This window comes from Brienomyrus brachyistius, chromosome 15 (genome assembly GCF_023856365.1).
Source record: "Brienomyrus brachyistius isolate T26 chromosome 15, BBRACH_0.4, whole genome shotgun sequence".
NCBI lineage: Eukaryota > Metazoa > Chordata > Actinopteri > Osteoglossiformes > Mormyridae > Brienomyrus > Brienomyrus brachyistius.
In genome coordinates this window covers 7,612,126-7,624,539 of record NC_064547.1, presented here as the reverse complement: position 1 = coordinate 7,624,539, position 12,414 = coordinate 7,612,126, and the positions used below count along the sequence as shown (strand labels likewise).

General features: G+C 41.6%; 1 protein-coding gene across 9 annotated transcripts in view; it reads left to right on the top strand.

The window, feature by feature from the left end:
* Positions 1 to 212: 212 nt before the first annotated feature.
* neto1l (neuropilin (NRP) and tolloid (TLL)-like 1, like) overlaps positions 213 to 12,414 on the top strand; it is a 69,596-nt gene continuing 57,394 nt past the window's right edge. For all 9 annotated transcript variants that reach the window (XR_007382532.1, XR_007382534.1, XR_007382533.1 and 6 more), the window contains exons 1-4: positions 213 to 1,179; positions 2,147 to 2,200; positions 2,411 to 2,545; positions 3,700 to 3,948. Coding sequence is in view for 6 of the 9 variants with exons in the window: in XM_048976487.1 (XP_048832444.1) it covers positions 1,152 to 1,179; positions 2,147 to 2,200; positions 2,411 to 2,545; positions 3,700 to 3,948 (466 nt within the window). In the remaining 3 variants the exon portion in view is untranslated. The remainder of the gene's footprint in view (positions 1,180 to 2,146; positions 2,201 to 2,410; positions 2,546 to 3,699; positions 3,949 to 12,414) is intronic.

Below are 12,414 nucleotides of genomic sequence, written 5' to 3'. Positions count from 1 at the left end.
ACTTAGTAAACATGTTAAGTAAATAGACACGATACGTGGAAAAGGCAAAACACTGCTCATTCACCCATGGCACTGATCGGACTGATTGACACCACTGATACTGTTTTTATAATCCCGAATAAATTTACTGTGTGTTCACGCTTCGGTACATTTTGTTTCATTCTCCTCCCCGCCATGTTATAGCGGGCTGCAGATTTCCCTTGTGCATTTCACGTTGCAGGTGCAATGGCTCGGAGTTACTGATAGCCCGGCGTCTTCACAAATCCATCCCCTTCTGCTCCTTCCTTCCATCTCCACACGCTGTTTTTCTGCTTACCTTTTACATTTTGCTGTGCTGCCGTCGTCTAAACTAGGTGTTGCATCCTGCAGTCTTGCCTGGTTTTGCGGTGCCTCTTAAAGAAACACCCTACACTTTTTTTCTTTCTTTCTTTTTGATTTCTCAATGCTTCTCTGAATGGATTACGTTTTTCCTAATCAAAGAGTTATTCATTAACCCTTGGGATTGGGAAATGGATGTTTAACTAGCTGCTGGAGGACAGCGATATGCGTTTTAACTCTTTTGTGGCTGAGAAACCCGTTTGATTGAGTGGAGGATGTCTTCTCTTCATGCTCATGACAAGGAAAGAGGGAGAGAATGAGATTAACAAAAAAATTCACGATACGAGTTTCTTTATCACATCTGGGGGCTGTGTGAGTCAAGCAAGTATAATAAAACTGGGGGGAAAGCGTTCAGGATGGATTTACGTGATTCTAAAGGATTTACCCTTTGATTGGGGATTGAAGAAGAATTGGCAAATCCCTTTTTAATTTTATTTTTTCCTCGGAAGATTGCAAAGGTGGAGCGATTAGAAAAGGCTGATGTTGGACCTATTAATCCTGTCTGTGCACCAAAAGCACCAAAACGGCTTGGAAACCTTTGGATGGAAATCAAGCGGGTGTTTGGACCTGTTCTTGGTTTTATATGAAACTGGTGATTAATACTAGTTACCCATTGGATTGACAGTAATACTTGGAAAAAATACTTTTGGGTGACATCGCAGTGGCTAACATTTTTTTTTAATTTTCCAATATAATCAATCATTTCCACTTGAAGAGTTTCTGTATCTAAATGGAATTAGTTGAGATTGAAGCCCCTTGTGAAAGGAACAGACATGGTACATGGGCACAGTTTGTTTTACGGTGAGCCGCTTGTTCATACTTTATGTATTTCAATGCGCTAGTTATTGATTGCTTTCGGTGAGCGATAATAGTCTATATAGAACTATCTGCTTGATGATTGTTCATTGCATTTTTCTTTCCTTCGCTCTTCGCAAAAAAAAATCGTTCAGATGTAGAAACGCTATATTTCAGGTTTTACTGATGTTGTGGACATCTGTGTGCGTGTAACACTACGTGTGGATACGGTATTGATGTCGCTACGCTTGCGATCCAGTAAATAGGGATGCATATAGGATATTCATTCCAAACATATTACCGTTTCGCCTTTCTATGACTTAAATTCACTGTTTGTGTTTCATGACCACATATGTATTTGTTTTGTTTTCGTAACTAAAAGTTGTTTAACTTATTGTACAGCGAATATATTTATTATTTATCTAATTTTAAATAGATGTATGTATTTATGCATCCCTTTGGTTTTTCCCCCTTGAATCACAGTGTTCAGGTACCTTGTACATCGGTCAAAAGTCCCTTATTCCACATAGATGTTTTTCCCCTGGCGTGCACGGTTTGACAAATAAGCTATATTGTGTTAATTGCAGCGCACTTCGAGCTTTCGGGGGGTAAAATGTGTTTTTATTTCCGTTGCCATTTAGTCACATTTTAATGCATGTTATAAAAGTGCCTCTTAAAAGTGCTCTGAGGGATAAAATGGGTATCGTTTATTATTCAAAAGAAATTTCAATGTTTGATACGAAAGTTCAGATAGAAAAAGGTGCAAATTGAAAATAATAATTAGGCTATATATTTTTAATGATATGGAATAGTCGGTGTAAGGAACTCAAATAACCTCTTTGAAGACCTCGTTGTTTTCGTCTATGGGATCCATCCTTAGAGCCGTGACACTTGCTCTCTTACGGAAAAAATGAGACCAGAAGCACACAGTGAGTCAGTGTCTCCACCAATTTCATTTTGTCTCTTGCTGCAGTTGCTGCAAGTCTCATCATACTCGGGTTGTCCGGGGCAACAAAGAAAGAAGCAGGTAATTGTTCATTATGAATATTCACTTATTTACGATTTCCTTGATTTTTAAAACCTATTCTTTAAGAATCCACAATTTGTGTACTGATATGCAGTCGGCGTGTCTGACTCCTCGTGATTAATTTCATAATCTAAGGTTTTTAATTCATCCGCCGCTTTCCTGTTACAAAGTGTGACTCATTTTGCACCGTGGCTGCTATGACTCTTCCAGTGAAAAACAATTCAGGAGTCCAGCCAGCAGGTCAATGTGGGACCTGGGTGAAGGAACCAGAAGGGGGGTTGTTCACCTCTCCAAATTACCCCAACAAATACCCCCCAGAGCGAGAGTGCATTTACATTATTGAAGGTAAATGTCCAAGCTGCACCAACACATTTCCATTTCACACACCATTAAGAAGTAGTAAACCAGCAAAGCAGCTTATCTCTCTAGCACTGATAACATTTGACTTTCTGCACATATTAATACAAACCGACTCTCCTTCCAGCAATTCAGTGCAACTTTCTTTTCTACAGTTAACACTGCTTAATTTGGGAGACATTCATATTCATGTTGGTTTTGTTAAAAATCATTCAAATGTTAGTGCTCCATACTCCATTAAATACCTATTGAAAATCCTGGCATATAATTGCCAGCAAATCAAATATGCCAAGACTCATCATAATGGGTTTTGGTTAAAGGACACATTACTCTAAAAAAAAAAAAAAAACAAGTAATATATGCTGATTTTTTTTGTCTTCATTGAGAAATTAGTTGACTGTTTCATGGAAAAAAGAAAAATGTACATTTTGTTCATCACTGTTGCCAACTGGTGTTTTGGACGTCAGTGAGGATGACTGACGCAGGGTGGCGTTTTGGGTGTGTATCTGGAAGCTTCTAAGACCCAGCTGTAATCTATGGGTGTATCACAGCTGCTTCAGGAAAATCTTACTGTTCCATCAAGGTGTCTTATTTATTAACTTACTGTGCAACGTTGCAATCTGATGAACTTGTAATTATTTTGCATGAGGTTTATCTGTTATTTAGTTGTTCAGGCTGTAATTCAAAGAAAATTAGAGAACAAGTTATCACTGCAGTCTCCATAATTACTTAAAAATATCACTTATGGTTTAGCCATATAAGGCATTTCGTTGATTTACTGTATATTCAGATTAGAAAGACTAATTAATAGACTATTTGTAGCTAAAGATTTCAGCACTTAGTTTCCCAGATGTTTCAATTTATACCTTGAAGTATATTTGTTAAGTCTCACCATTCAGTAGGTCGTATCACCAAGCTATTTCACAAACATTATTTAGCAATTATTTTTCATTCTAGAATAAACTTTCATTTTATTTTGTTGCCATTTGAAGAACATAAATGCATTTAAAAAAAAAAAACATGCAACAATGTAGGTGAGCTTTATCTGCTATTTGTAAGCAAAAAACTCGTTGGAAAAGTATGAAAACTTGTATCTGTGATTTGAGTTTGATGATGTTTCACTTCTTCCTTGTTTCCCCTAGCTGCCCCTAAACAGTGCATTGATCTCTACTTTGATGAGAAGTACTCAATTGAGCCTTCATGGGAATGCAAATTTGATCACATTGAAGTTCGGGACGGGCCGTTCGGCTTCTCTCCAATCATCGGACGGTACTGTGGTCAGCAGAGTCCGCCCTATATCAGATCTAGTGGCCGCTATCTTTGGATAAAATTTGTTGCTGATGGTGAATTGGAGGCTACTGGATTTTCTGCAACATACAACTTCACTCCAGGTAAAATATACATGCATGCATGCATGCACAGACACACGCACATAGACACATACATATATGTAGTGTGTGTGTGTGTGTGTGTATTTGGAAGGATTCATTTGTCTGTTAATGTAGGCTTTTGTGGTTCTTATATTATAAACAGATACAGACCATATAAACAGGTAATTTTAGTTACTTTCTAAGCAAGAACAATTAAAGAAAAGAATTGCTATGCAATCATGACCGAAAACCGCAAAGCAAATTCACATCTGCGGATGTCTTGTAGCGTTTGCGGAAAGAAGCAGCGAGGCATTCACGGCATGTGGGTGCGCTTCAGTTCTCTGACTGATAACGGGGCCACTCAGCGGTTTAGGTTCTGCTGAACCACTGCCTTTGCGGCACCTATTTATGCTCCTAGCAGCTGGTGGCTATAGGAAGCTGGAAGGGTAACGGTCACATCATTCAGTCTGATTCCCCATCCCTGTGAGTCTCAGAGCATATGTTCCACGCTGTACTATAATCTCAGCATTTGCTTAGTTGTATTTTTACTCTGAAATGCTGTAGTAGTATAACCAGGCATTGACTTTGGTTCCTAGAAGGAAAAATGGCAGTGTAGCGGCTGTTTTAGGCCTTTGTGTATAGTTAATAAGATAATAATGTTTGGAAAATAACTCAGCACAAGCTTTTGAGTAGACGTGAGTCTCCAAATCAAGTGCAAATAAGAAATATAGTTATTTATTTATTTCTATGTCAAGGTAATCCTTTAAATTGCAGCCCATTCATAGGACTCATTAGTATGTTAAGAAACTGTATATAATCTTCTGATTTGCTTCTGATTGCTCATATTGAAATCTATACCCCTGTCTACAGTTATTCAGTTTTGCTAAATCTTTCTTGTATCAAATTAAGCTATACACCCTTTGAAATGAAGCAGCGTAGGTAATATTGGAGCGCAGACAGTATATTCATATTGTCTTCATACTCTGTAGTATCTCATTCCTTTGAAAGCACCAGTATATTGCAAGCTGAATGGGCTTTTGATTGGACAGTAGATTTATACTGAGTGATTTGGGAGCAAACCGATGCGCAGTGTGGACTGGATTGTGGCCGATTCCCTCCTGGGGAAGGATGTCGTTGCAGATGGGGAAGGATAAAGTCGGGAAGGCAGGGTGAAATGAGCACAACAGGCTCAGTGGAGTGGAGGCTGGGAACATAGGGAGATCCACGAGGCGTCAGCCAAAGGAAATTGGTTCAGTGACTCGGCCGTGGAGTCCGGCTTTCACGTGTGGGCGGCCGTCAGAGGTGGAAATTTCAGGTCCAGAAAGTACAAATCCAGATCAGGGTTTTATTTCAACCTACCAGTGGAGTACTCTGTGACTGTGACTCTTCATGCTCAACTGGTTGGCTGAAACTAAATCATTGTCTGGATTTGTACTTTCTGGACTTGAAATGTCCACCTCTGGCGGCCGTCGGAGAAACCCAACTGCGTTCCTTTTCTGTCCCGATAAGAGAATGGAATTTACATAACTGAGGAGATGAAATTCTAGATTCCACTCCGCCCAACACTCTGTTATCGTGATTATGAGGAGTACACTGGTGGTATTTCTGCCAAATCTAACGCATGTTAATGCAGATGGAGAAACAGATGAATGAAAAAGCAGGAGGCATATATTAAACTGCATGAATGGCATATTTGCACAGTGCATTCCTCCTTTGTGTTTTTACTTATCATAGGGAAAAAAACACATTTGGAAGAGCAGTTCCAAGGTTAATGTAATACATCTGGAACCAAAGACTCTCTTTCTTAATCCTTTTTAAAGTTAATAATATATCAGCCCAATTTAACACAATCGCTTTAAGTGAAAATTCAATGGAAAATCCTCTGTGTGCCGTGCCACTTTATTCCAGTCTGCGGAGGTGTAGTAATTCACCATAGGTCCCAATATGCTGGTTTCACAGATTTAATTGAAGTTCTGGATGCAATCAATTACACACACCTACCTTCTCTGCTTTGTCAGAGCAGATCGTTGCAGTTTTCTGATCTGCCGGCATTGCCGACAGAAGATCTGCCTCAGTATCTGTGAATCTGACCTTATCTGCTGTGCAGGTTTTTTTCTGCTAGCCCGGCTTTCTCAGATGTGCTCTGCTGACTGACGCCAAGCCCTTACTCTGTAAAGCGCGGAAAAACCCACTCCATCACACAGGATCAGGGTTTTTCCTCGGAAGCAGAGCTCCACGTTTCAACGTGCTATTTAATAATGACAAAACTTTATTTAGGCTATTTTGCGGCAAGCGGGGGATGATGTGCAAAATGATTTAGGACATTGTTTCCCAACCTGGTCCTCGGGGACCCCCCCCCCCCCCCCCCGACAGGCCACGTTTTTGCTCCCTCCCAAGTCCCTAACATTGACAGATCAAAGCCTTATGGTGACATTGCTTGGAGTGTATTGATTATTACATTCGCTCAAGAAAGAGTAATTTTCCCATTTATAAAGGGTTTCAACCTTTCTTAAACCAGAGACCTCCAACTAAACTAAACTAAAACAGACCAGAGCGTTCCCAGACCCCTACCATTAATGCAGCATCAGATTAATACCTACGAACTAAAGACATGTCAGACATTTATTATTCTGGGGATGTTCCTAAACATTTTTAAGCTCTCTTCCCTATAGTAATTATTTATTTATTGAAATTTTGCATTAGTTAATCACTTTTCTATTTGCCATTTAGATCGTATTGCTTCAGCAGCTCTTGAGATCAAACTTGATGTCGTTTGTGTTCTCTTTGGACACCATTTTCTCTTCGATGTTTCGTAAGACAATACGTGGTTTTGTGAACCAAAAAAATGATATAGGTATTAAGTTGCTTTCGTGTGGCAAGGCCATTATTAGTGTGAAATGTTATACGGGGTCTGGTCAGCATGGAAACCCTTCAGTGCCATGAGAGAGCTTGCTTCCCTCTGGCACAAGTACAAGATCTGCTTGAACAGTGAGAAACTCCCAATGTCAATTTGCGGACTGAGAAATGACCCTGAATTTGAATAGGTCTAATGACATGTAGAACAAGCCAATTCTTTGCAAGAAACAAATTGGAAAATACAAAAGAAAAAAAAAATAGACCCAGAGGAACTGACCCAACTTTTTTATGATTATTTCTGATCCACATGTTGATCTCGCAGTATATTGCAACAGTTTTTCATGTTGTCTGATTTCTCGAAAATCTCTCGACACAGACCCCTGGTTCGTGTCTGACATTTACGTCCTTGGTAGTGTTAATAAATAGCTAAATGATAATGTCAGTGACATTTTGTCTTTGGCAGGAGGTACCATTATCAGTGCCCATTATTTTAAGATGGATGGCGAGCATGCATCCTGTACCTTGTCAATGCGTCCCGTTAAAAATCGTCCTCTAGCATCTAAAACAAACCTGACCACCAGACAACAGCGGCCTTTTTCCAGCTGCATTGTGACATCAGAGCGATGTAATCCATGCATGTTAGCTATATCACGGATGGGGGGTGGTATCCTTCTCTGGAGCAGGAGTCAGGTGACCAGTCATTCCATCTGCCTTATTGCAATCTGTGAATGTTTTTTCTTGTCTTCTTTTTCTCCTGTTAAACTGACTCTAACTCCTGCACTGTTCACTCCCCCTTGAGCTGGAATCAATGCTTTCTGCTCTCCCCTAAACAGCATTTTTCTGTTCGCCTCTGCCATGTTGCTCAGATCCCAGTCCTGCCAACCTCGAAATCCCCAAACCCCAATATAATAATTCCCTGTATCCATCCCCATCTTTCATGGTTATTTTCCCATGAAAAATCTTTTCAGATTTTTCCCATTATAGGTGGCCAGCTACTTTTGTCCTACTTAATATAGTTATAATGGTATCAGTGTGGATACAAGTGTGAGCTTGCAGGAAGTCTTGCTGTAGTGCAGTAATTGGGCAGGTGCCCTGTCAGTGCGGTGTGTCACAATACAGTGCACAGACTCGTCCTGCTTGGTGCCAGGTAGCACTGTAAGATTACAGCTCCCTTCAGCCATCTACTTACACACACTATTAATACAAATAGTTCTATGTCACCACCAATCGCGACTTCGCATTTGACTCCCGGGGAAAGGCTGCTGTCTCATTGCAGTACATATCCACTTGGTTTTGTTTGCATTATTTTACTCTTAAACGGCAGAAAAATATGTCATGCAGGAAGAAGCATATGTGTCTAGTAAACTGAGACGGCCTTGTATGATCTTAAATCATCATCCCTGTATGGGATTCTGTGATGTTAAAATGACCTGTCTGTTTCATAAATGTTATTTTTCCTCACTTGATTCCGAATCTTAACGTGCCAAGTGCTCCTAGCACTCTGGGTACTGTTCAGCTCCAGTTTAATTTTCTGAAGTAGTACTGATGGACAGAAAACTTTGACAGGTACGTAGAGTCAAGGTTAGAAAGAGGTCTAGGAGCCCTGCGGGATTCTGCACTGCAGCAATGAATCGGGGAGGATGAAACCAAGCCCACGTATGCAAGAAGCATAGACATTTAAACCTGGAACTCTTTCCCCCAAGTAAATGTTGTTTAAACGATCAAAAGTTGCTTCGGATTCTCATCAAGGGACTCTTCATAAGTTATTCTTTCAAATTTACTTGGCTCTACAGAAGAGGGAGGCCTGCAGTCTGCTGATAAAACTAGTATGTGAAAAGTAAACAATGCTGTCCAATGAGAGTGCGGAATGGGGATACTATCATGTGTGTCTGTGACAATGAGAGAGTGCGATGTGAGGGTAGGTTCTACTGCTGCCTAATGGGATCTCATTAGCTTAAGTTCAGAAATGATGTTTGTGGTGAGTGTTGTTTATACCATCATTACTGTACTGGGAGCACAGGACATAAGGGGACCTCTAATCTCACGTTATTTACAATCAAATGTAAGTAATGTCAATGCATGAAGACAATAAAACTAAATCTCTTGGATAAGACTTCTGTTGACTAAAATGTATTGAGAATATTACTCTGGCGTAAGGGCTGTTTCTCTTGGGGTTCAGCACACTCAGCTCTATCCGGGGCGAGCATTACATACGTGTGGTTCAAAGGGACTAAATTGCAGCGAAGACTTAATTTAACAATTGATTACAACGCTGTGGGGGAGTACTGAATTGCTCTCAAGTGAGGGGTTAATAAATAAGGGCCTCACAGGATGCTTGCCCAGAACATGTATTTTTATTTTTTTCATCACAGCCAATTACCCAAAAATCAATCAGCGAATGTGCTGCTCTCGCACTCTTCCTGTGCTTTGGCCTGCCGTCTATCCCTGTTCCGGGACAAACCTCCTAAAACGAAACTGCAGCATTTTTTATTTTTTGTGCTTAATGAACATGACCCCCCCCCATATAACTGCTTATCCAGAACAGGGTCACAGTCAGCCTGGAGCTCATCCCAGGAAACACAGGACAAGACACCCTGGCCTCTCACACACCAAATTAGAGACATTCTCATGTATCTGCAGGGTTTTTTATTATTATTGCTGAAGAAAAACAAAGTAGCTCATGGGAGTTTTACTCTGAGGGCAGACCAGAAAATAATTGCTTCAGAGACATAGCCAGCCAGATTGTAGCGGAGGTGGGTCCAAGCAGCTAGAAGGGGCGGGACCTAGACATCTGATTGGTTGATCCCACCTCCTATAGTTGCTTGGACCTCCCTCCTCTACTGTACAATATAATTGGTTCAGAGAGATAACCAATCTTTTTTCATTCTTCAGAACACTTGAATGTTACAAACTTAAATCTTAAAATCACTGCCATAAAACTTTTTCCTATGATTACGCTCCCCCCGCCCCGCCCCCGACTCTTATCCGAGCTTTATTCAGATTTCTTTGCGCTACTGAGTTCAGATCTCTAAGACGTCATCTGTCCAGCTCATGAAGAACATAATTCTGTGTCTGGCTGGCACGATTTGTATCTGGCATCGCAAGCGCCTTGGCATGCTGAGATCAGCCAGCACAGGTAACAGAGTAGCTCTGCAGCGTATGTAAGCTGCAGCACCACAGAGCAAAACGCTCTGAAGGATTAGCAGCTAGGGTCAGGCATGTAAATGCAAAATGTCCGTTCAGGATTTTTCACTTATGTGTTCTAATTTTCTTTCAGTTTTTTCTCTTTTTTTTGCGTTGATTACTTTCCTTTCAGTATGTTTTGGCAGTCTCTTTTGCAATATCCTCTGCAGCCTTTGTTGATCGCTTAGGAAGGACTTCAGTCGTTAAATAAAAAGCGAATCGCCTTTGTCAGCAGGATGTCTTAATACAGTATACCCGGCTTGACTTTGTATTGGAGTCCTAAGATTGGCCACATAATTTAACAAGGCTGCAGATAATCATAGAATTGCTGCCCTTAACCTTGTTTTAAGATCTAAATCAAATGCATTATTTATATAAAAATGGAAAGGTGATGCTATCTGCTACGTAAGATCCGGTGAAGCAGAACCGATCAGCTCCTGGAGAATGAACATACAGCTATCATACCCACAGATGCCCATCACATTTTACCGGTATTTTATACATACATTTTATGTAATAATTCCTGTAATCTGTCAGGAGTTGCGTAACTACGCAGACACACATTAAGGCGTATGCCAACTGCAGATTTGCGATGATAATGTTGAAAAATGCAAAGCACGGCTAGCTTTCAGAGTTGCTTCAAATGCTCCCGTTGCATTTAAAACTCCAGCGGGATGGCTGGAGTAGAGAATATCAATCCATCTTCCATAACCACTCATCCAGTACTGGGTCATGGAGAATCTGGAGCCCATCCCAGGAAACAAAGGGCACGAGGCAGGGGACACCCTGGATGGGATGCCAGTCTGTTGCAGGGCACTCTCACACACTCTGGGCTACTTGGAGACGCCAGCTCACCTAACTGCATGTTTTTGGACTGTGGGAGGAACCTGGGCTGACGGCCAGGAGAACATGCAAACACGCCACACATGGAACCAGGTGCAGGCAACAAATACCGAACCCTGGAGGTGTTTGGTTGCAGTGTTTCCCACTGAGCCACCGAAGTGATGTATACACAATTCTGAAAACTTACAGTACATCTATGCCATCAGCCATCGCTAAACCAGTGACAGACATCTATCTACCACATTGTATTCCACCTGCCCTATATCTGTATCTGCACCTTATCCTTACTTTTTATGTACTTTTATGTATTTTATGTATTTTTTTCTATTGCACGTATTTATTACTTTTTTGCTTCTCGTCCCTATATTGCACTCGTTCCTATATTTGATCTTGCACTGTCCTGTTCTCCCTTGCACTCCGTTTTTCTCCCAATCAGACTTTCATTTTGGCATTTCATTTCAATCATTTTATTTCATAAGAATTTCACTGTGTTCCTCAAAACAAATGTGCAGGGGCCTCAGAGGGGCATGGATACCCTGGAAGAGTAAGGGGGCCCAGCGCATTACAGGGGGCTCAGAGGGGCATGGATATCCTGGAAGAGTAAGGGGGCCCAGCGCATTACAGGAGGCTCAGAGGGGCATGGATATCCTGGAAGAGTAAGGGGGCCCAGCGCATTACAGGGGGCTCAGAGGGGCATGGATATCCTGGAAGAGTAAGGGGGCCCAGCGCATTACAGGGGGCTCAGAGGGGCATGGATATCCTGGAAGAGTAAGGGGGCCCAGCGCATTACAGGGGGCTCAGAGGGGCATGGATATCCTGGAGGAGTAAGGGGGCCCAGCGCATTACAGGGCCTCTGAATACGAAAAATTACAATTATATGCTTGTGGAATATTAAACCTCCGCTTGGCAAATTCTACCATGGGGGACCTGTATTTCTTCTGATTGAAAGTGGCAGTGCTAGGTGGGTTGGGGGAGGGGAGAACTTGTAAGTACACCCCTGCACATGCAGAGGTGTTCAGGTCCAGAAAGTAAGAATCCAGACCAAGATTTTGTTTTAACCAGCCAGTTGAGTTCTCTGTGACTGTGACTCTTTATACACGACTGGTTAGTTGAAAGAAAACTGGTCTGGATTTTTACTTTCTGGACCTGAAATATCCACCTCTTGTGGCAATAAAACTTAAAACTTAACTAACTTAAAAGAAGAAGTTTTATGGCAGAAAATCAAATCACCCTAATACAGCTGTCCACGCATATTATGAAAATCACCGATATCTGGCTGGGAAGTGGTCAGGTCTATTCTTCCTTGGCACTGGACAGTTAAGTGCAATAGCATGACTCCTTTGCACTGCGTTGGTGTGCTTTCCCTCAGGCAAAACGCTAAGAAAACATCCCATGGGAACCCTTGACGTCTGTGTGCGCTCATCTCGGCGGCACAGGCGACTGTAAACAGGCTACCACGTAACCAAGCATTCCCGCTCCATTTTCCACGCAGCAGAGCTCGGTTAATCAAAGCGGCCAAACAGACGGCACGCCTGCCTCCTTGCGTTACTATTCTCTCGCCTCTCTGCAAGCGGCCGAAAAGGCTTTTCACGGGAGTGAGAGCGA